At 49.0% G+C, this 24251-nt stretch overlaps 1 protein-coding gene across 1 annotated transcript in view; it reads right to left on the bottom strand.

Moving 5' to 3' along the window:
• The window catches only part of HS6ST2 (heparan sulfate 6-O-sulfotransferase 2), a 61708-nt gene extending 56138 nt beyond the window's left edge, over window positions 1-5570 (bottom strand). The window contains 2 exon segments of the mRNA XM_026716701.2: window positions 4915-5303; window positions 5305-5570. Coding sequence (XP_026572486.2) covers window positions 4915-5303; window positions 5305-5466 — 551 coding nt within the window. The 5' untranslated portion in view covers window positions 5467-5570.
• Window positions 5571-24251: the final 18681 nt, after the last annotated feature.

Below are 24251 nucleotides of genomic sequence, written 5' to 3'. Positions count from 1 at the left end.
ACCGTGAACTAACCCAGCTTTGCTACAACTCTTGCTGTGGTTCACACAGCCTCTCATCCCGGCCCACAGTTTCACACCTTGGTGCATCGAGTGTAGCTAATTCCATCTTGAATGCACCAAACGGACATTTGCAATGCAGCAGGGAAAAGCTCTTTAAAGAAAAGAAAAAAAATCCAGCCATCGCCACCTTTCCAATTCTTGTCTTCACTCAAGTGGAAAAGAGGGATGAGCAGACGAAGCAGATGGAGAGGCCTTTTGCTGAGGGCAGCAAAAAATTCCAGTCAGTCAACAAAAGGAGAGATCTTCCCAGCTCATCTACGTTTATGACCAGCCAACCCCAAACGACAAGAAAGGGAGTCATTCCGATAGCAAGAGACGCACCATTGTACAGACGCACAGGTAGTTCCCAACTTACAATAGTTCGTTTAGTGGCTGTTCAAAGCTGGATCTTTATATTTTTCCAAGTAATAATAATAATATTAATAATAATAAACCATCGATCACATACTGAGCTGTTGCAAGACAATCGCTCAGATTGTCTACAAACAACGTCACAACACAGTCTCTCAGATGGTCCACTGGAACTTGTGTCACAACTAACCATCTGCCTGTAGCAAAGAACTGGTGAGACGACAAGTCTGAAAAAGTGGTCGAAAATGAGCATGCAAAACTACTGTGGGACTTCCGAATACAGACTGACAAAGTTCTGGAACACAATACCCCGGATATCACGATTGTGGGGAAGAAAAAAGTGTGGAACGTGAACCCGGAAAATTTCTCCTTCTTTCTAGGTTGAATCTCTTCCTTGATCAGTTTCCATCCATTGTTCTTTGTCTGGCCTTCGGGGGCTTTGGAAAATAGCTTGACCCCCTTCCTCCTCTCTGGGGCAGCCCCTCAAATATTGGAAGATGCTCTCCTGTCTCCCCTGGACCTTCTCTTCACTAAGACTGGCCAGGCCCAGTTCCTGCAACCGTTCGTCCTATGTTTTAGCCTCCAGTCCCCTCATCATCTTGGTTGCTCTTCTCTGCACTCTTTCTAGAGCCTCAACATCTTTTTTTATAGTGTGGTGACCAAAACTGGATGCAGGACTCTAGGTGTGGCCTTACTAAGGCTTGATAGAGTGATATTAGAACCTCCCTTGATCTCGATTGAATCCCTCTGTGTTAATGCAACTCAGGATTACGTTGCTTTTTTGGCTGCTGCTGCACACGGCTGGCTCCTATTTAGCTGGTTGTCCCCTAAGACTCCAAGATCCCCCTTCTCCCAGTTCCTGCTATTGAGCCTGGTTTCACCCAGTCTGTATGTGTCCTTTTGGGTTTCCCTTTCTCTCCTCCCTAAGCAGCAAAGGGTGCCCAGTTAGCATCGGTGGAACTCCTAGCTAGAAAACGGGAGGACGAAAAGCTGCCTTCTTGGCCTGAACTCTCTGAAGAAAGCTTTGCTGAAGTCTCCCCTCCAGCCACCGGGCAGTTAAAATCAACAACAGCGAGAAACAGAGAAAAGTGCAGCCAACAGGTGTGAGAAGGAGGAGGAGGAGGAGGAGAGGGAGCATAAATGCCTGTTTCACACCCAGGTTTCCTTTTTTAGCGTGCACAATCTGCAATGACAATAATTGCTTGTCAAGTAGACAGTGTTTCAGGGAAGGTGCCACCCTGGCTACGAAGTGGCTGTGCAATTATTATATTAAATCATAATACAAGAAAGGAAAGGTGGTCGACTAAAGTCCTATTTTTTTCCTCGCGTCTCTCTCCAGAGGTAGAAACATACGTACATGGTTTGGCACAGCTGGAAAAGCGGCTTCTGCTTTGCCCAGATGTCATAAACAAGGAGGGAGAAGTGTTCACATCTTACATTAAGCCATGGTTTGCAGAATAAGCCCCAACGGCTTGGGTTCCTACCGGATCTGCCTAGAACCTCTGAAAAAAATGGGCAACGTATAAGCCATGTTGCTCCACCGAATCAACCATAATTTACAAATCAATCAGGGGGCCTTGATGGTCTATTGAGCTTGGCTGTTTTCTTGCAGATGTTTCACGACAGTAATGAAACATCTGCAAGAAAATGACCCAGCTAAGAAAGCACCGAAGGGCTCCTCATGTCAACCCTGAGCTACAAATATTTCTCTTTTTATCAGTACAAATCAATAACTCTAACCTGAACCCCAGCCCCACATCAAACGCAGCCTGCAAATTAAAATATCTCCTCCCAGGTTCATTTTTTAATGCCTTTATATTCCAATGTCTATTTACATTTACTAAGAAGACTTCAATGCCGTGAACTCCCTCTGCACTCAATTACTACCCCTTGAATGAAGAGAACGATCCAATGTTTCAAAAGTTCATAGGAAATTTGCAACTTATGTCCTGCGCACAATGAAGTAATTGACAAATGCATATCCTGGGATGCAAATAAAGTCAGTTAATGCAGTTGTGCAAATGTAAGTCCATTATATGCCTGTTCAACAGTCCTCTGAATCTGAGAATCCCCTATCCCAGGGGGACCCTTTAAATAAATACAATTTCTGTTTGCCTACAGTCTTTCCCATCCCAGAGCAACCAGCAAAGTTCAGAGTTTCCCCTCAACCAGTTTTATACTCACGACCACCCTGTGAGGTAGGTTAGGCCTTCAGTGACTGGCTTAAAATCACCCCGTGAATTTCCATAACCCAGCAAAATTCTCAGCGCCACTTCTCCAATATTCTAACCGCGGCAGCCACCAACATTGTCTGCGCATGGAAAGGAAGGCTTGAGGCGGCTCTATTATTTCCCCCAGGGAATCACACATTGGCTACTTGAAAGCATCCATTCCCAGCAAGGCTTAACTGCTCCAAGCAAAACCAAAATTAAAAATGAGCCCCTTTTCATTCCGTTACACCAGAGGTCTTCAAACTTGGCAACTTGAAGACTTGCGGACTTCAACTCCCAGAATTCTCCAGCTGGAGAATTCTGGGAGTTGACGTCCACAAGTCTTCAAGTTGCCAAGTTTGGGGACCCCTGCATTACACCATTACTTAGAAGCAACCTGATGTCGGGTGAGAGAGTGGTTGGGGAGGTCACACGTTTTCCTAAGCTGTAACCTGATTTCATCCCAGTTTGCTGAACAAAGCTATTGACGACTGGGTCCACGCAACAACACACTAAGCCATAAATGAAAGTTTATAAACCAGAATGGCAGCCTACACCACCTGAAGTAAATACATCAAAGTGGGGCTTAGTGTTATCTTGTAGAATTGAGCGAGGCCTACCCTGCAAGATTGTTGTGAGAGTGAACAGGAACCACTCTTAGTCACCCTTGGTGACATTCATCACGCATGGAAACACTGTTGTTGTTTTTTTGTAGAAAAATTATGCTCAGAAATGCAGATAAACCAAAATTTTAAAGTCGGGAAAGTGAAAAGTCATGTGTGTGTGTGTATGTGTTTGTGTAAAAATCTTGCGTGGTTGGTTAGTCTGTTTGCTTATAAATTCTGCAAGGCTTTCCATAAATAATACAATAATAAACAAACACACAGCACACAGTCACTTCCATCTTGGGTTAATTCCTTAAACCAGGGGTCCCCAAACTTGGCAACTTTAAGGCTTGTGGACTTCAGGTGCCAAGCTGAAGACCTCTGCCTTAAACACAGGCCATTTGTCACAAAATTCTTCCTAAGACACACAACCGGGCCAGTATGCAACCAGATACCTTCTGTTACATTCCAGATATCCACTTTTATCCATCTTTGCTCCTCTTACAACCTCCTTTTTCCATTTCCCATCTTCCCGAAAGACCAGGTTTGCTCTCAGCCAGAGATTCAAGTGGTTGTCATTAGTATGATTTATTTGCTGCCCAAATCGTGGTTCGAGACAAATCCGACCTACCCATTTCCGCACACCAGAAAAGCTAAAAGGACACCGGAAGGGTGGGAAGACAAACCACCGGAGCGCATTTGGCTAAAAAGGGGGAATTTAACGAGGTTCAGCCCCAAGGATGCCTTCTTCAGCCAGGTGTGCCCCCAACCTAAGGAAACAGGCGTGAAATGAAGACGAGGCAGAGGCATCCACAGACCATCTTGGCTTTCCAAGACAGGCCGGAGAACCATCTGAAAGGGTTAAAAGTGGCTCTTGTCAACGTCAAGCCCTTGCGAGACAGACGGGGCCCTGTTAACTAACCAGCATCAACTCGGTTTCCCTGCTGTGGTCCGGGGCCAAAAGAGGGAGAAGAACTTTTTTCTGGATAAAACCAAAGGCAGCAGCTGCAAACGCTGGACGTGGCTGCGGTTAAGACCCCCCACCTCGGAGGTGAAGGGTGCCAAAAACAATGGAAAACCCACCCAAAAACTTTCCAGAGAAGCACCCTGAAAAATTCGAAGACTAGATTCTACCCAGGGAGGAAACGGGTGGGTGGGCTTCCCAAGAGAGAGAAAAGCCCCCCACCAGCAGCTCCCAAGCAAAACTGTGGGGTCCCCATCTGCCTCCCCAGCCCCCTCCAGGCTGGGGGAGGTTTCCCCACCCCACCCGCCCCCTCTGAGTTGGGGGCTGAGTTTGTGTCCTGAAGCCCAGGAAGGCCAGGCAGGGCTTAGCTTCTCTCCCTCCCCCCCCAAGGAAAACCATGGGTACAAATATTGATCCCACCCCCAAGACGGGACGGAGGAGTTGAAGCAGGGGAAGCGACCTGCAGAGGCAGCCGCCGGGGTCGCTCCTTCGAGCCTGGCGCGGGGCAGGAGGCTGCGGGACCCCCATCTAGGGGCGGAGTGGGGGGTGGGATAGCCCTATTGACCCCCCCTTTGCACCCTTCCTTTTTCCTTCCCTCCCCTCTCCTCTCCTTCCTTCCCCTCGCAGAGGACCCCCTCCTCTCTCCTTCCCAGCCCTTCCCTCCCTCCCTCCCTTCTCCTTCTCCGGGACCCCTCCCCTCCCCGGCGGGCGTCTCCCTCCCTACCGGCTGGGCCGGAGCCGCGCGTCCCGCTTGCTGTCCAGCAGGGCCGGCACGCAGTTGGTCAGCTCGGTCCAGTCGGCGTGCAGCCCGCAGCTCCAGCCGGTGGAGAAGCGCGAGAAGAGCCAGGTCTCGCGCTTGCCCGGCCGCAGGCAGGTGCACTTCTTCTGCCCGGCGCGGCACTGGCAGGGCTGCTCCAGCTGGATGTTGCGCACCAGGTGCCGGCCGAAGGTGGTGCCGCCGGTCTTCTGGATGTGCAGGAAGACGATCAGGTCGTCGCCGGCGATGCGGAAGTCCACGCGGCGGAGCAGCTCGGCCGCCGAGAAGTTCAGGCGCGGCACGAAGCGCGCGGGGCTCCCGTCCTCCGGCCCGTAAGGGTCCCCGGCGCCGCCCGGAGAGCGGCGGCGGCGGCGGCGGCCCCGGGACGGGCGGGCGCGGCCGCCGCCGCAGCACCAGCCGGCACTGGCTGCCCGGACAGACGTACTGCAGCACCAGCCCGCCGAAGAGCAGCAGCAGCAGCAGCAGCGCCGCCAGCCCGCGGTGCCAGCGCTCCTCCATGGCCAGGGCGGGCGCATCGCCCCGCCGCCCCCGTCACCGCCCCGGCCCCATAGCGGCGGCAGCGGCAGCAGGAGGAGGAGGAGGAGGAGGAGCGCGGCCCCGGCCAGCCAGCCAGCCAGCCCCGCCGCCGCCGCCGCCGCTTCCCGAGACGCCGCCGCCGCCGCCGCCGCGCTGCTACCGCCCGCCCGCTGCGGCTCCAGCGCCGCCCCCGGCCCGCCCTCGCCGGCCAGACCCCGCCCGCCCAGCCCCGGCCGCGCCGCCCGAGCCTTTGTCCGCCCCGGCGCGCTCCTGCCTCCGCTCCGCAGCCCGCCCGGTCGGCCTCCCGGGACTCCTCGGCGCGCCCCCGCCCCGCCGACACACCCCCCGCGCCGGCCAGGGGCGCCCCTCCCCGCTGATGTCCAGCCAGGAGCCCCCTCCCCATTGACTCTCCGCGCGCCCCCTCCCCTGTCTCCATTGCCTCTCCGGCCAGGGGCGCCCCTCCCACTAATGTCCGTCCAGGAGCCCCTCCCCACTGATGTCCAGCCAGGGGTGCCCCTCCCCATTGCCTCTCCAGCCAGGGCGCCCCCTCCCCACTGATGTCCAGCCAGGGCGCCCCCTCCCCACTGATGTCCAGCCAGGGCGCCCCTCCCCATTGACTCTCCGGCCAGGGGCGCCCCCTCCCACTAATGTCCATCCAGGAGCCCTCCCTCCCCATTGATGCCCGTCCAGGAGCCCCCTCCCCACTGATGTCCAGCCAGGCGTGCCCCTCCCCATTGATGTCCATCCAGGAGCCCCTCCCCGCCCATTGACTCTCCACGCACCTCCCTCCCCCCCCATTGCCACCTCCCGGCCCCACTGCGATCCTTTGGCGCTCCCGGTGGAGGAGGAGGAAGGGTCGTCCCCGGAAGCACCTTAACCGGTGTCCAAACCAGGGAGCCCCGCGATGGAGCCTGGGCCCCGGGCAGGGGCTTCAAGCGGACGGCCTGGTCGACGTGGCCAGGAAGGGTAGAGTCCTGCTGCGCCTGGAGGTTCCTTTGGGAACCCCGAAAGGTGAGAGGCGCTCACCTGGCCTGTCTTTTGCCCAGCAAAGGGGGGAGGGGCTCCCCGTGGGTGTCAGATTTCTACTGCGCTGTTAATGCCGGTTCCTAAGGAAAGCCCCCCCCCCCACCTTCTTTCTCTGGGCTGGGGTCTGAAAGCTTTCAGGTCTCACCCCATCTTGATGCCCTCAGGGTGGCCCCAAGATCAGAGGGCTCTTTCTGTCTTAATAGCAACACAGAAGCAACTTCTCATCCTCAACAAACCTTGTATTTTTGTATTTCTTGTTTTATCTTTTAAAATTACTAATTCGGTTGCATTTTGTTTTTCCCAGGTTAGTCGATGAGGCCGGCAAATGTTTGACTGCTGGCCCAGCGGTGACTTTCTTCCCTCCTTTCCCGAGCTGATGTTAGGGTTGGCGCTGTCAGCATTTGGCTTGGAATAAACAATGGCTTAATCCGTAAGCCTGGCTTCAAAACCCCTGTTGTTACACAATCGGGGAGCTAATCCCGTGGGCTCTTCACAGGGTTAGTGTGATGCTTCCTTTCATGACACACCTCGAAGAGGTTGGGCTCACTAATTAAAACGCCAAAGGTGAATTAGAGCAGCATTAAAAACATTTCCCCAATGAAAATGCAAGTGGACAAAGGCAGAGCAGCTTCCACAGAGGCCTGGATCAAGTTCTCAGTGATGTCATCACAGACCCTATGAATATTTTAGGATTCATCTATCCATCCATCCATCAGAAGGAGATGAAAAGGAAAGAAGGAAGGCGGGAGATAAGGGAAAGAAGAAAAAAGAGGGAAGGAAAGTAAGAGGAAGATGGATGGAGGGAAGGAAGGAAGGAAAAAGATAGAAAAGGGGAGGAAGGTGAGAGAAAGGGAGAAGGAAGGAAGGGAAAAAAAGTGAGAGGAAGAAGGAAATCTCCTAGGAGATGAGAAGGAAAGGAAGGTGGAAGGAACAAAAAAGAAAGAGGGAAGGTGAGAGAAAGGAAGAAGGAAGGAAAGTGAGAGAAAGAGGGAAGGAAGGGAGGAAGATAAGGAAAGGAAGAAGGTGGAAGAACGGGAAGGAAAGAAAAAGACAAAGAGGGAAGGAAGGAAGGAAGGAAGGAAGGAAGGAAGGAAGGAAGGAAGGAAGGAAGGAAGGAAAGTTCCAAGAGCTTGTGGAGGAAGGTTTTTCCTTCCGTACGGAGCTGCCCAGGGTGACTCTTGCTCCGTCCAGGCTGTGATGGGCCTCCACACCTGGCTTGCTCTCGGCAGCTCTTTCCTCCTCTGAGAAATGGGGCGCTTGAAGAAAGTGAGAAGTCTGAATTCAGTGACCGGGGGGGCGGGGCGGGCAGGATGGAGGACGGGACTCCTCGCCCATTCAGAACCGGTAGCGGAATAAATTTTGAGTGGTTCAGAGAACCGGCCAATCCCACCTCTGACTGGCCTCGCCAACCCCACCTCTTCTCTGCCTCCCATTAAGTCCCAGTTGGGTCTCCTTTGGTTGCCCTGCACAGGAGAACGGAGCTGGAAAGCAGGTTAGTGGGGTGGGGAGGGAAGGGGGATTTTGCAGTATATCCTTCCCCTGCCACGCCCACCAAGCCACGCCCACAGAACCGGTAGTAAAAATTCTTGAATCCCGCCACTGCCACAAACAGAATAAAATCCAGCATTTCCAAAACTTTTGGCAGCTCATTTTTGCCCACAACCCCCGCCTCCCAGAGATTCCACACCTCACAAGAACATTTGCATCCATTTTTAACATCTGAATACTGAAATAGAGATTTCATGAATTATGAACAAGCCAGATATTATTATTTTTTTGCTCCTTGTTTTGGGGCTGTTTTTCAAGCGAAATCAAAAATCGTCCTTTAGAGGCGGCGGAGAGGAGTCTGCCGCAGGGGCTTACAACATCGCCTGCGCTCTTGGGAACACCTAACGAACCAAATTATTGTGTGTGGGGTTTTTTTTAAAAAAAGAAAAACCAGGCAGGGCCGAGAGGCAGGTGAAAAGGTTTGCTGGATTCTTCTGATCCTGCCTTGGAAAGAGGTCGGTTGGATGCCTGGAGCAACCTTTTGACATGCCTGCTATCTCCAAGGGAGCGTCTATTTGCATTTTCAAAGCAGCTAGTCAACTTTGAGACTCTGGCTTTTGTCTGCAGCCTTAAGATTTGCTCTTTGGACTTGAGAGGGCGGGTGGGAAGCCTAAGTAAACAAGCCAGCTCCCCCCAGCTCCCAACGTGGGAGCAGAAAAGGACACCATAAGGTGATCTGTCAAACGTTTGCAAGCAAAAATACCTGCAGGCAGCAGAGAACATAATGAAAATGCCATCAAAAGGAGGATTGATCTTTTGGGAGCCGAGACAGATTAGGGTTCTCCGATTGGCTGAACTCCCTGCACTTCAAATCAGCAGGCCTAGTGGGGAGGGACGAAGGAGGCTGTAATTCAGCTAAATAAACACAACAATCTCAGCCAAACCGTTGGTCAAACAATTGCAAGTGGCGTCCTATGAGAGATGATCCTTCTAAATTGGGCTAAGCCTAAACCAGGATGTGGCTCGGAAGCTAAGCAGGCTGGATCCTTGGATGGGGCACATAGACCGACAAACAACCATCTCAAGAGAAACCAACGTTCAGAAACTCACCAAGAGTTCAGATCAATTGAGATGTTTTGCAAGTTCAGAGTCCGGGACAAAAAAAAATCTGGGAAAAAAAAAAAGAGAACAGAAAATTGAGTAACTTACGGATGAAATAAAGGAGGGACAGAAATTAAACCCGCCACCCTCATTTGTAATTGATTTAGGATATCTAGTTTGCAACTCAAACAATATGTTGAATTTTTCCTCAGGTAACACAGAAAAGAAGAGCCCTTTGTAGGTCAGTTGACACAGGCTGGAAACAGCCCAGTGGGGTCCTTGGGAAGCCCAGAATTCGAACCGCTTTGAGAAATGAGAGCAGGCCTTCACAGAATTCACCCCGTGAACCAGGGCTTGGCTAATCAGGGTTTATTCATCATCATTGACTCCATTCAGGCAACCTGTCATGCCCCTGCCGGAGTCTGAATCTGAGGAGAAAGCCAAACAGCTGACAGGGAGCGGGAGTTTGGCTCCCGTTGGCTGTGGAGGAAACTGGGGGAGGGCAAAGTCTGGCTGGGCAGAGCAGGGAAGAGGTAGAACAAGGGAGAGGGAGTTTGGAGGAAGACCCAGGCCCAACCCCTGTTCATCCTGGGGCACGCAGGGAGGAATGGAGAAGGGAGCAACATGGGTTGGGTGGCTTATGGGGAAGGAAAGGGCCCTGATTCCCTTCATTAGCCACACCTGGGAATGAGAGTTTAAAAGAGATGCAAGCTGAGAGCAGCTTGCTGGGAGCAAATGTGAGTTTATCTTGTGTTGACTTTGCTTATCTGTGTTCCTGGCATCCTCCCAACCGTGTTGAATTACTGTCGTTCCTTCATGTCTCGAATTCCTGCTCCTGCCCTGCTGGATTAATTACCTCCTCTTGCCTTGATTGGACTTATAGTTACAGTTTTTGTTGACCACGTTTTGGACTTGATTCTCTGCAGCCAAAGGCTGTTCCTGGGAGAGTTTTTCTCCAGCCCAGAAGGTAACCTGGACATTGGGGGCAAAGTTGGAGCTAATAAAGGGATTACTACGGATTACCTGACAGTGTGGCCTTTGTGCCACGCCCCTTTGGGTCATCACACAATCCGCTAAACCCAGCCACTTTTCAGCACTGCAGAATGGCAACAACTGGGGAGGCTTGGCAGCATCCTTGAGGTTTAATTAGCAGCACTTCTTCGTCGTGGTTATTTTGCTGCAAACTGGCACCAGCGGCGGTATTTCTGCCAAGTACCGAAGGATTTCTGAGAGCGGATGCTGCCGCTGCCGCTAGTCACGAGGCCGTCTCCTTCAGCTGGGCATCTGAAAGCCACACACTGCAATTGGCATCTCAGGGGGGCAAGAGGAGGAAAGTAAAAATACCTTCCCACCTTACACCCCAAACATTGTTAGGTCTTGGACACGATGCTGCAGCCGTGGCTGATGGGACCTTGGCATCCATTGGAAAGAGATTACTGTTAATTAATTTAACTTGTCTGCGAAAGAGAGAAGTTGGCTGCGCCTTCGTTCCTGCCATCTGGCACGCTCTCAAGAAATGCATGGATTTCAAAGCGCACAGGGACATGCAAACAATTCAGCACAATCTGCTGTTTTTTTTAAAAAAAATGCACAATTATGTTCCTTTTTCCAAAAACAGCATCTATTTCAAGCACATACTAGCGAGGGAGGGCCTGAAAAAAATATAGCAGTAGCACTAACGCTTAGACTTATATACCGCTTTCCAGTGCTTTCCAGCCCTCTCTAAGCGGTTTACAGAGTCAGCCTCTTGCCCCCCAACAATCTGGGTCCTCATTTGACCCACCTCGGAAGGACGGAAGGATGAGTCAACCTTGGGCTGGTTGAGCATCAAACTCCTGGCTGTGGGCAGAGTCGGCCTTCCTGACACTACATCTGGGCAAGACTGTCCTTCAGCAACTGAAGACTGGACAGCACCATTTTTCCCAAGGGGACTAAAAAAAGGCAATTGCATTTCTAGATAAATCCAGTGGCCACATCTACAGTATCGTTCTGACCAAGACTTCCCGAGACTGTAATTAAGCACATGCTTAGTGAAAACAAGTCTTGTTTTATTTCAACACTGGGAATTATGTGCACTCCCAGCCTATAATGAGTCCCAAACAGTCCCTTGAGATAAGCACCCACCTTTCTCTCCTTTGAATGGCTGCCGGTAACTGAAGTGCCAAATTAATTATAAAATAAACCAAGCGAAGTGCAAAGTTCACATAGAACTTCAAGGTTTAATCTGAACAGAATGAATGACTTTGCTTCCTGCAAAGGTTTCTCTAGCTTTGCCTGTCCTTTATCCCTTATGGGAGGGGCAATCACCTCCCAGCCTTACTCCCAATTCACCCCTTCCGCTTCAGCTGCTCTCGCCTTCTGGCAGCTCTGTGCAAATGCGCCCTGGGAACAGGCTCCCTTTGTTTCTCTGCCTCACTGCTGCCAGACTCCGAAGGATCTGGAATCAGCACCCCACTCCCAGACGGTCCTGGCCCCATCTCTGCATCGAACACAGGACCCTCGTCCAAGTCCTCCCCAGACTCCCGGGCTGGTCTCCTTTCTTCCCCATGGTCCAATTCCGCTGCCGTCTGCATCGGCTGCCAGTGAACCACAACAAGCGTTTCCCATACGGCCAGGGAAGAGTGGCCCCACCCACAGAAACAGCCGAGAGGGGCACTGCTATTTCCCCCTACTTGTATTACTGCCCCCTTTCCAGAGCCAACTGAGAAGAGAACAGCACGCCCTCCATTTTCTCCCCTGCCAAATTCCAACATCTAAAGTGACAGAAGGGAAACATTATTCTCAGTCCAGAGGCCAGTAATGAGTCTAGTTGTAGTTAATCAACAGTATTGATTTTCTTCAGCATCAAGGCCTTTCAATCCAGGGACGTGTCGTCCTGGCTTTGCATACGTTCAAAGTAGAGTTCTCAAAGTTCCCAGTTCTGGCAGCTCAGCCCCACACAGTGGTTTTATCCCAGACTAAGGAGGCAATGCGGTTGGGTGGAACATGAATGAATGGATGAATGAATGAATTCTTTATTGATCAAGTGTGTTTGGACACACAAGGAATTTGTCTTGGTGCATATGCTCTCAGTGTACATAAAAAGAAAAGAGACATTTGTCAAGAAATCAAGCAGGAACCTTGATAATCCTGGATAATTGCAAGATATCTCTGTTAGGAGCCAATTTTGACCCACAGAGATGACTTAATCCAGGAAGAGAGACAAGAAGTTTAGACACGAATGGCTTCCTCTAATAGCGTTTCTCAACTTTAGCAATAAGTGGATTATTGATTCCCATAATTTTCCTGTCAGCCATGCAGACTATGGAACTCTGGGAGTTGAAGTCCTCCCATCTTAAAATGGCTAACTATTTCTAGTTAGGCTTAGGCTTAGGATAGAATAGGCTAGAACAAGGGTCTTCAAACTTGGCAAGTTTAAGGCTTGTGGACTTCAACTCCCAGAATTCCTGAGCTAACATGACTGGAGGAGGAATTCTGGGAGTTGAAGTCCACAAGCCTTAAAGCTGTCAAGTTTGAAGACCCCTGGATTAGAACAACAAGAGTTGGAAGGGACCTTGGAGGTCTTCTAGTCCAACCCCCTGCTTAGGCAGGAAACCCTATACTATTTCAGACAAATGGTTATCCAATCTCTTCTTAAAAACTTCCAGTGTTAAGGATAAGATCTAGGAAGTCCTTCAACCATGAAGTCCCTTTAGCAGCCTAGAAATAGCAGTCTATTTCATGGTGTTGGGTGGTTGTGAGAATAAAATCTAGGGAAGACAGGAGCGGGTGGGAATCATACAGGCCAGTTTGAGCCTGGTGGAAGAACACCGGATAGAAATAATAACCAAGAAAAAGGAGGAAGTGCTGCTGAATCCTTTCCGGCAGCGATGCTCAGGAACAGAATATAATCTACACTTGAGAGAGAAAAGCAAGTCCGTTGTGTCCATTGCAATTGTACCCGTTGTGTTGTCCTTGGATACAGCTTTGCCTGAAACGCATTTGTTTCCAGTGCGCCAAATCACAACCACAAAGCTGCCAACTTTGGCAACTGAAATTTGGTTTTGTGCCTAAGCAAAACGGAGAAAGATTTTTTTCGCCTCTTTGCTGATGAGTTGCAGGTCCCAGTGCCGGGATGAATCAGCTGACGACCTGCACCCAGACAGACTGTCTGGGTGGGCTCCTCTTGATGGCAAAGATGACAGACACAAAGGTTTCTTTTGGTGAGAGGAAAAGAGCCCAGAGCAAACTTTGCCCCTCTCTTTTATTGTGCAGCAAGCAGGGGGTGGGTTTAGGTTACATGAGGTTAGACAGGAACAGGAAACACTGCCATATATGGTTAATCCTTATGCTATAGCTGACTCAGGATTTTGTACAGGAACAGGAAACATTGCCATATATGGCTAATCCCTAGTGACTCAGGTTTTACACGTAGCTGTTCCTATAGTGTCACCCTATATATGTATTGTATGTGTATTGGGTTGTCTGTGTACGTGACTTCCTACTGATGTGTCATATCGCAACATCTCCTCTGTTTTTATCTTGTTTTTAGGGCTATTTACTCACTATCCTCACTGTTATGTCCAGTCTAGGTCCTCCGACTCATCCTGTCATAGGTTCATGAGAATTCGTGGTTCCCCTTGGCAGCATCTTTGGTGAACTCGTTATCAGAGTCATCGAATCTGAGGAGAATTGCAAGAGGGCCTTTTTCTCTATTAGCGCATTAATTTGTTTTTGTTTGAGTATAAATCCGAATCAGTTTGGCCAAATTTTTTTCTTTTAATGATTTCTAAGAATTTACCTATCACACATGGTCCAATGGTACATGCCAACAAGAGAAGGATAAGTGGACCAGCTATAGCAGATAACAATGTTGTTAACCATGGGGAAAGGTTAAATAGTCCTTGATACCAAGTATGTTGTGAAGTTCGTTCCCTTTCTCTTAATTTTAATCTGGTGTCTAGTTCTTTCATGGAATCTAGGACAACTCCTGAGCTATCAGCATAGAAACAACACTCTTCTTTAAGAGCAGCACATAGTCCCCCTTGTTTCAAAAACAAGAGGTCTAGGCCTCTGCGGTTTTGTAAGACCACCTCAGATAAAGAGGTAAGAGAAGTTTGCAAGGCAAGAATGGATTTTTCAACCCTTCTAAGATCTTCATCTATGGTGGCACTTAACTGGCGAAGATGCTGATCAGAAGTAACAAGGCCAGCTATACCTGTGGCCGTCCCAGAAGCCCCCAATCCCAGCAGTACAGTTAGCATCAAAGCAGTTACTACTTCTCTTTTTGCCCTAAGGTTATATTGTCTAGTTTCTAGTAAAGAAACAAAATCTTCTGAATTATATACATCAATTTTGGGAAACAATTGTACCTGAATACAAAATGATTTTTTTGTCAATAATACATAATCATTTCAGCAAAGTCAAAATGTAATTTGGGGAAATAGGAAGAAATCATGGTGTAATTAGTTGTAGAGTTGAGTATTTGTCCATAAGCGTCCTTGATGACCCATGTGATGTTGTAGGGCGATGAGCGTTGTCATGAGGTGATGAAAGTATGACTTCAGGAAGGAAGCAGCAGCAAAGAAGCAAGAGGATCTTCATCCTGGTCAGTGGAGGCGCCTTTTGGAGAGGAAGTGGAGAGCGAGGGTCACGGTGGTAGGGACGAACACACCTGGCTGGGATCCAGAGTACTCGTTCAGGGAGTTGGACGGCGGCGTAGCCTCGCCCCAGGTGATCAGCTCAGCAGGTCCCTTCCACGCAGGATCAGGCAACTGTCTGTAATAAACAAGCGGTCTCGAGGTGGGAACAGGTGGTTTAGTAAAGTGTCGAGACGCAGCAGACAGGGAGGGGGTGCCAGTGAGATTAAGGAAGTTAAGCGTATACAGACAAACATTCAAAATATTTTGTAATACTGGGAGGCTAGGGGGCCTTTAAGGCCTTTTGACCCCATGTATCGTTGCAATGCCAATTTTAAGGTTTGATGAGCCCTTTCAACAATAGCTTGCCCCTGGCTATTGTAGGCAATCCCAAACTTGTGGATAATGGACCAGTGATAGCAGAACTCAGAGAATTGAGAGCTGATATAGGCTGGTGCATTATCTGTTTTTAGATTTTTGGCAGTCCCAGTACTACGAAGGTCTGAATACAATGATTGATAACGTGCTTTGACTTTTCTCCCCTTTGAGGGGTGGCTATGATGAACCCTGAATAGGTGTCAATAGACACGTGAAGGTATTTCAAGGGGCAAAGGTGAGAATTGAGTGACATCCATTTGCCATGTCTCACAAGCCTCTATGCCCTGGGATTAATCCCTTGAGGAAGCGTTTTTGCTTGCAAACTGCAAGTGGGACATTGTTGGATGATTGCCTTTGCTTCTTCCAGAGAAATGCCAAATTGTTTAACCAGAGCCTTTTTGTTTTGATGAAAATAACTATGACTTTCCCCTGCTGATAGAGGGGGAGGTTGAGGCATCTTAATACTGATTGGAAGTATTTTACAAGCAGCATCAGCTACCTGGTTTCCTTCTGAAAGGAAACCTGGGAGATGTTGATGACTACGTATGTGGGCTACGAATAGAGAATGGGTCCTAGATTGAATGAGCATTTGCAGCTGAACCAACAGTGTCATTAATGATGGTTGTATAGAAGGAGATAGATATGCCTCAAAAATATGTAAGACCAATTGGGAGACATATAGACTATCCGTTATGATGTTAATTGGTTGTTCAGGAAATGTTTTCAAAGCCAAGTTAAAGGCAGCCAATTCAGCTTGTTGTGCTGAAGATTGGGGCTTTGTCAATTGCTTGTGCCAGTTGCCTTGATCATACCAGACACAGGCACCATGAGTTTTAGAGCCATCAGTGAAGATTGTGATGGCTTGAGTTAGTGGAAAAGCAACTACTGGAGAGGAAAAGGTAATAGGTACCGTTTTTATTAGCTGCAAACGAGGGTCAGAAGGAAGATGGCAAGAGATGGGACCAATCCAATTTTCCAGAGCGTCCTGTAATACATCAGATGTCTGAAAAAGGGGGTCCCATTGAGACAGTTTGAAGGGAACATGTATTGCCTGGAGATCATGGCCGAGTAGGGCCTTAGCTCGGTGACGCCCCTTAGTACAGAGCAAGGCGAGCTGAAGGGCCCGGGAGGTAATAGTTGCCCTAGGAGTATGGGGAAGGTGAAGCCATTCAATGATGCACAGCTTCTTTGTTTTGGGGTTGTTTGGAAGAGAATAGCTGTGAGGAGAGCAGGTGTGGGCAAGATAGCCAAAGATAGCAAACAGTTGGGGATGATGCGATCCACCCACACTTGCTTTAAGGTATTGTTGACTTGGGCTAGTGCCTCCAAGTGCTGTCTTGTAAGATGGACCACATCTGAAGGATGTTTCAAGCCCGTAAGGGCATGGAATAGAGGGGAAAGGGTTGCAGTAGTGACAGAAAGATAAGGCCGTGCCCAATTGAGCGTGCCAAGATATTGTTGAAGTTGTACAAGGGTTGAGAGGAAGGAAGGAGAGTCAGAGAAGGTAAGGCAGGAGTGGCAGCAGAAGACAGGAGTTTGTGACCAAGATATTGAAAGGGATAGTGAGATTGTATTTTTCAGGGGCTATGTGGAGGCCTGCTGTGGTCAAGAGTTTAGTGAGGATGGGAAGGGTTTTGCAACTGTGCCTTTAGGGCCTTCAGCTGCGACCAAGATGTCATCCATGTAATGGTATACAAGAAAGGAGGGATATAGGTTGCGATATGGTTGGAGAGCCATGTCAACATAGTGCTGACACATAGTGGGAGAGTTTAGCATCCCTTGAGGAAGGACTTTCCACTGATACCTTTTGGTGGGTCTGGAGTTATTCAGTTCTGGGACAGTGAAAGCAAATAGAAGCCTATCTTGGGGTTGAAGAGGGATGGAAAAGAAGCAATCCTTAAGGTCAATAACTAAAAGGTCAAAATGCTGTGGATAAGGTTTGGATTGGGAAGTCCACATTGCAAAGCACCCATTGGTTGAATGATAAAGTTTACGGCCCTTAAATCTTGAAGTAGACGAAATTTCCCAGATTTCTTTTTTATAACAAAAACTGGGGTATTGTAGGGCTGGTAGAAGGTTCAATATGACCAGCACTTAATTGTTCAGAGACAAGAGCAGTCAGAGCAAGCAGCTTCTCTTGGGGAAGTGGCCACTGATCTACCCATACAGGAATGGATGATTTAAGGGTAAGAGGAGAGAAACAGACATGATGAGAATCAAGGAATGTGAAAGGTAGCTCCAAGCTGTTCTAAAAGATCCCGACCCCACAGATTGTAAGCAAGGGGAAGGATATAAGGTTTGATGAGAGCAGAAGCAGAAGCATTAGGGGTAATGGCCGTAAGCCAATTAGAGCTGACCTGAGCGCTTTGAACTCCACCAACACCTTGGACAGAAGGTGATTGTTCAAGGGGCCATTCTGGGGGCCATTCAGTGGTTGAAATTACCGAGGCATCTGCTCCAGTGTCCACCAGTCCTGTAAAAGGACGACCATTAAGAGACACTGTTAGCAGAGGTTTTGAAGCTTCTATAGAGCAGTCAATAGCCATGAGGGAGGGGAAGAGGAAGTATGGGATGGAGGAGGAGAATGATAAGAGTGGCTACGATAGTGTTAGCAGGTAATGAGAAAGGTCTATCACCTACTGCTGTAAGAGAGAGGCAGTTAAGAGCGGATGAGTCATAAAGAAAGGGGGCGCGATCACCCCTTCCATGATCAAAGAGGAGTTTGGGATGAGCAAGATGGGCGTGTGAGGTGAGAGTGGGCGGGGAAGTGTAACTGTGAGAGGGAGGGTAAAGACAGATCCAGGATCCTCATAGATGATAGCAGTTGCAAGCAGAACAGGGAAAGCTGATTGGGACGAAGTAGATGCAACCTTGGAGGCAGGGCTAGTTGCTGGCCCCGAAATTAGTTTCCCGAGGGGGCATTTGGAGAGGGATGTGGATTAGAGCGACATTGGCTAGCCCAATGGAAACCTTTACGACAGCGAGGGCAAACTGTTTTTGGCTTGACAGAGGAAGGAGGAGGTCCCCTTCCCTTGGGTGCACTGCCACCTCCTGGCGAACGGCACTGAGACTTAAATGACCAGGTTTGCCACAGTTGAAACAATTCCCTGCACGAGGGGTGGTCATGGCAAACGAGGAGGTAATGGCTGAGGCAAGGGCAGTGGCTTTATGCGCCTCAGTTCCCACGTTCTGACATGCTTTAATATAGTCAGCAAGGGTCTGATGTGGAATGGACTGAAGAGGTTTCAGGATTTGTTGGCAATCATCATTAGCATTAGTCACTGCAAGCTTTGAGAGAAGCTCAGCTTGCGCATGGGGGTTTTCTATCTGCCGGTTAAGTGCATCTGATAGACGGTCAATGAAAGAGGTATAAGGTTCAGAAGGACCCTGAAGAATTTTATGAAAAGACAAAGAGGGTTGAGATGGGTCAGGAACCCTACGAAGGCATTAAGAGCAGCATTACGCATGATAGGATAGCCCTCAGTAGCCATTTGAATCTCATCTTGTGGGGTGATCACAGCTCCTTGGCACAAAGGTGATCCAAGGTGACACCCTGGGAAGCCCTGCTGTTGCAGCCATGGAGACGGCCAAGCGATAATCGTTGTGCCACGCTGCAAGCTGGGAGGACGTCAAAAGCATTGAAGCCATTGTTTGCCATTCAGAAAAGAGAATATTATGGTTGTTAGAGATATTCTCCAGCATGGCACGCACATAGGGTGACTTTAGACCATAGTTGGTGGTGGCAGATTTAAGATCTTTCATAAGATTCCATTCCATGGGGGCATACTGAGCAACTGGATTGCCTCCTGCCACTGGGGCTTGGAGGATCATGGGGAAGCAAGAAAGATCTTCTGCATTAATCTTCCCATTAGCTAAAGCTTCCTGAAAGGTGTTACGAAGCAAGGGGGAGGGGTATTAGAGGGAAGGAGTCAGGTTTTGTAAAGGAAGATTTTGAGGCTGAAATGCTGTAGGGAGGGGAGGGGGGAAGGGGGAGAGGAATGCGAGGAATGTAAGGCTTTTGTTGAAGGGGAGGAGGGAGGGGGGCGGGGGGCGTTTGGAGACAAAGAGTAGGTGGGTGGAGTTTCTGCTGGAAGAGGAGAGGGGATTAAGGGGGAGGAAGGAGAGGAATGTAAGGCTTTTGTTGAAGGGGAGGAGGAGGGAGGGGGCGGGGGGTGTTTGAAGACAAAGAGGAGATGGGTAAAGTTTCTGCTGAAAGAGCAGGGGGAATTAGACAAAGGAGCTGCTGAAAGAGCAGGGGGGATTTGAAGAAGGAGGGAGGGAATCTTGTTGATTCAAAGTTGAATCAGGAGAAGGATAAAAAATATCAATCGCAGCCATGAGCGCCTCCAGGTACAGAGAATATGTGGCGCTGCCCGAGGAGGTTGATGGATCCATTTCCCAATTTTCTCCCATGTGGAGCGTTTAAGAGTGCCATCCTCAGGAATAAGCTGGGCAATGTTTTTGAAGATAGAGGAGAAAAGATATTATAGCTTTCCTTGAAAGAGGAAAGACTGTCATGCCATTAGTTCTTTGCAGAGCATTGGCCTTCCTGACTAAAAAATGAAGTTCATCCACATGCTTGGACAGAACTTTGGAAAGTGGGAGCCCATACTTACGAATGCGCTTGCTGTTGCCCAGTGGGTAGTACGGGAGTCAGGCGACGTCTCCCTAGAAAAGGAGCACGCTTGTGAAATCACGCCGGGTCACCAGTTGATGAGTTGCAGGTCCCAGTGCCGGGATGAATCAGCTGACGACCTGCACCCAGACAGACTGTCTGGGTGGGCTCCTCTTGATGGCAAAGATGACAGACACAAAGGTTTCTTTTTGTGAGAGGAAAAGAGCCCAGAGCAAACTTTGCCCCTCTTTTTATTGTGCAGCAAGCAGGGGGTGGGTTTAGGTTACATGAGGTTAGACAGGAACAGGAAACACTGCCATATATGGTTAATCCTTATGCTATAGCTGACTCAGGATTTTGTACAGGAACAGGAAACATTGCCATATATGGCTAATCCCTAGTGACTCAGGTTTTACACGTAGCTGTTCCTATAGTGTCACCCTATATATGTATTGTATGTGTATTGGGTTGTCTGTGTACGTGACTTCCTACTGATGTGTCATATCGCAACACTTTGCCTCCTGGATTCTGCTTGAATTAAGAAAATCTTTTACATCAATGCTGGAATAAGAGTTTGCTCGGTTCCACATAGTTTTTTTTCCTTGTGCTAATCCAAGTGCATTTTTAAAACTTCTTTACATGATGGATGTGTTGCCAAAAAAACCCAACAAGAGCAGTCTTGATATGATCATAATATATTCGAGACATCAAAATATATATATATATGTTTTCTTAAGTTTTTGCGGGTACTTACATGTATGGTATTCAGCTTTGTTCGGGTATTTTCCCACGTCATTATAGTTGTGCTTTTAAAGTTGTAGCAACGTTTCAGCAGACGGGTACAGGTATGTAGGTCTAGGTGTGTTTGGGTCTTTTCCCATGTAAGATTAAGAGTCCCACTTGCCATCCTCAGGCTGGTGCTTTCAGAAATATATAGAGATATATTTCTGAGGTTTTCGCGGGTATTTGTCTGTGGATCTTTGGTTATTCGGGTTTTGAATCCCATCACTGGTGAACGCAGGTCCAAAGTCTCTTTTTTTCAGGGCTGTTGTAACTTCAAACAAATGGTCGTAAGTCGAGGAGTTGGCTGTAAGGCTGTGGCTGGAACTACGGCTTCCACAAAACAGCATTTGACAAAAGTTAAGTCTGAAATCTCTGGCACGGGTAACCCACGGAGCTGAATGGAGCTGAAATTGTGCTCGTTCCCATCCCGGCTTCGTCCAACACAGCCGCCTCTTTGTTGCTTGTCTCATCCAGTGGCGCTGGAGCAATGCTTGCACAGCGGCCAACGAGGAGGGAGGTTTTGTGGTGAAAAATAGGGAAGAGTGCTGACATACGGGGAGCCATTCTTTCCCTTGCGAGTTGGAGGAGCCATTTCCTGGCCATTATCTCCCCGGATGCACTAAAAGTGGATGATTTATGAAAGGAGATGCATGCACCCTGTTTGGAGTGACAAAGGAAAAGAGGGTGACCTGCGTGATTCCTGGTCAACTGTTGGCCAGAATTGGCTTGCCAATTCTAAAACTAACAATGCATCTGATTCCCAGGAGGCAGCCAGCAGGATGCTGGAGGGCTCAGGTGAAGAAATTGGAGCCGCAATTTGGGGGAAACAAACCTTTCGAGGTTTTGAGGTTTGGCAAGACCCCAGCATCGACTCACGGATTGTCCATTCTGGCTGGACAATCCAAAATTATCCCTCCGACAGAGACAGGCAAGCAAGCTGCTCAGTCTCCAACCCAGTTATTGTTTCTGTCTCTCCTAAGGACACCCTCGTTCCAATCTAAAGAGAAAAATATCTGCAGACGGCAGCCCCAAACTCCGGTTCCAACTTTTCCAGGCCTCGAGGCTTCCAAGAAGCACCAGACCAAATGGCAGGTTCATCCATGCGTCAGGCAACTTTCGTGAGTGAGAAGGAGTAGGGAGGAAAAACAGCCCACCTGGCAACAAATCCAAAGCTAATTCTGCATTTCAGGGCAAATCTGCATTAAAAACCGGCCCCTTCCAAGCAATTAGAGGTAGCCTTTTGGCTTGCCCAAGTTCATTTAGTGACTGCTCATATTACAACGGCACTGAAAAACGTGACTTATGAACGTTTTTCACTCTTTATGTCCGTTGCAGCATCTCCCTGGGCACGCGATCAACATTGAGATGCTGGTTTCCTATTTATGATGCTTCCCAGAGTCCTGGCGTTACGTGATCCCCTTTTGCAAACTTCTGACAAGCAAAGCCAATAGAGAAGCCAGGTTCACTTAACAACCGTGCAACTAAGTTAGCCGTTGCAGTGATTCACTTAACAACTGGGCCAAGAAAGGTACAAAATGGAGCAAAATTCACTCGAAGAGCTGCCTCGCTTAGCAACGGAAATGTTGGGCTCAATTGTAGTCCTATGCCATCCCGTGCAAGTTGCGGTTGGCGGAGAAGCATCTTAAAACTGGCTCCGAGGAAAACAAGCCGGCTTCTTCAGCACCCTGGAGAGCAGCCCCCCCCTAGCAGGGCCTTCTTTGCTTCTGCCCCCCTCCAGCCTGGAGTTTCTTCCAATGAGAGCCATGGAGATGCCATGGCAGACCCAGCCCATCCCGGCTCTTTTGGAGGGCTGTGCTGAGGTCTTCCAACCTTCCTTGGAGGGAAGGGTCCCACCAGAATCCTGGTGCTGCCAACCAGGAAGGAGCCTGTGAGGTCTTCCATTGGGGGAGTCGGGGGAAATGCCCCCGTTTTCCTTCACTTGATGTCCTCCGCAAAGTGTCTCGCTTCTGGAATTAAACAGGATGAAGCCGAGCAGGGAGGAAGCAGTGATGAATGGGTTGGCGGAGATGTGACTGTGGAAAACACACATCTTAAGGCCGCTTATCTCAATGACATAAGAGAACTCGAAGGCTGGAGAGGAAATGGATGGAAAGAGGGGATGGTGTGAAGGAGATGTCACTCAGGGAATTGCTAAGCAGCCTCCAGACCGGGAGAGGCTTCCTCCAAACAGCGCTGAAGATTAATGATCCGAAAGTAGAACGTGGGCTCTCCCGCATAAAAAGGTCGCCTTTGCAAACCAGAAGAGCCTCTCTGGCTTTCTTTGCCGAAACTTTGTGCTTGACCCAGGAAAGAAGCAGATGAGCCAGCTTGAGAAGTAGGAGTGACATAAGCCAAAGACCTCCAAAGGACCCGGGCTGGCCTGGGTCTACCATGGCTTCTCCATGGCTCTCCTGGGAGGAAACTCCAGGCTGGAGGGGGCCAGAGGCAGAGAAGGCCCTGCTAGAGGCTGCTGTCCAGGGTCCTGAAGGGGGCGGCTTGTCTTCCTCGGAGCCAGTTTTGAGAGGCTTCTCCCCCAACCGCAACTTGCAAAGGATGGCATAGGACCACAATTGAGCCAACATTTCTGTTGCCAAGTGAGACACCTGTTAAGTGAGTTTCGGCCATTTACAACCTTGTTAAGTAAATCCTTGTAGCTGTTCGGTTGTTAAATGAATCTGGCTGTCAGGATTCTGGCCGTTACCCCAATTAAATCATGAGTCTCGAGCCAAACTTCCAAAACTAAACAGGATTTATTGGGAGTTGACATGCCAGCATGACCTGGGTGTAGCCGACTCTGAGACACATCATTCATTGTCACCCTTGACCCTGGTTTTCTCCCACCCCTCTGGGTGTATCATAATTCATATTCTCCAATGGGACACCTCCCTAGCCAAGAGTCATCAATCATGTTCCCCAGTTAGAATTTTGCATGGCAGAAACTTCGGTCACCTCGTTACTATCTTTGAAAACATTTATGGAATGCACTTTCAGTTTCCAAGCTGCTGCACTGCTCCACTCTCCCTTTCTGTTGGCAATTATAAAACGGCCATAAAAATGTTTTATGAGTTGACACTGGCTTCCCCATTGACTTTGTCAGAAGGTCTCAAAAGGGGATCAGATGACCTTGGGACCCGTCATAAATAAGAATCAAGCACCTGAGCCAACGGTCATAAGTCAAGGACTACCTGTATAGGGAATTGGCTTCCCGCAGAATCCGTCTTCTTATTCTCTGCTGCTTCCCCTTCCCCCCACCCTCAAAACACACACACACACACACACACAAAAGCTGCCTAAGGAAATAAGAGGATGCGTGGTTTATTCCGCTTGGTCTGTGTTTCCCATCCCTCCCCAATTTTTTCTTCCAGAGACCCTGACAGCCCCAATATACTAATTTAGAAGCTGCAAGCCGATGACCTACACCTCAAAAGGGTGCCCGGCTGGGGAAGGCGATCTAACCCCTGCAAACGAGACTACAGCCCTCTTCTCTTTTCCAGAAAAGAGGAGACTTTGAAATCTGGAATTACAGCATAATTAGAATTACGCCAACTGGAATGCGGCCAGGAGATCGGGCTAAATGGCTGTGCTCCATTTAACATGGAGCGCCACGAGATTTTTAATGATCACCAGTGGTCAAGACCTTGGTTTTACATCTCATTTATAAGATAATAAAGTCATCTCCCATTTATTCTTCGGTCCTAAGGGACGCGCAGACAAATTGTACGTGTCAGAGGGAGCAATGGCTTGAAAAGTTGGGTTTT

The sequence above is a fragment of the Pseudonaja textilis genome, chromosome 12 (assembly GCF_049901715.1).
Source record: "Pseudonaja textilis isolate UNSWEBS1 chromosome 12, rPseTex1.2, whole genome shotgun sequence".
Taxonomy (NCBI): Eukaryota; Metazoa; Chordata; class Lepidosauria; order Squamata; family Elapidae; genus Pseudonaja; species Pseudonaja textilis.
Note: the sequence above shows the minus strand (reverse complement) of the source record. Positions and strands in the feature narration are given on the sequence as shown.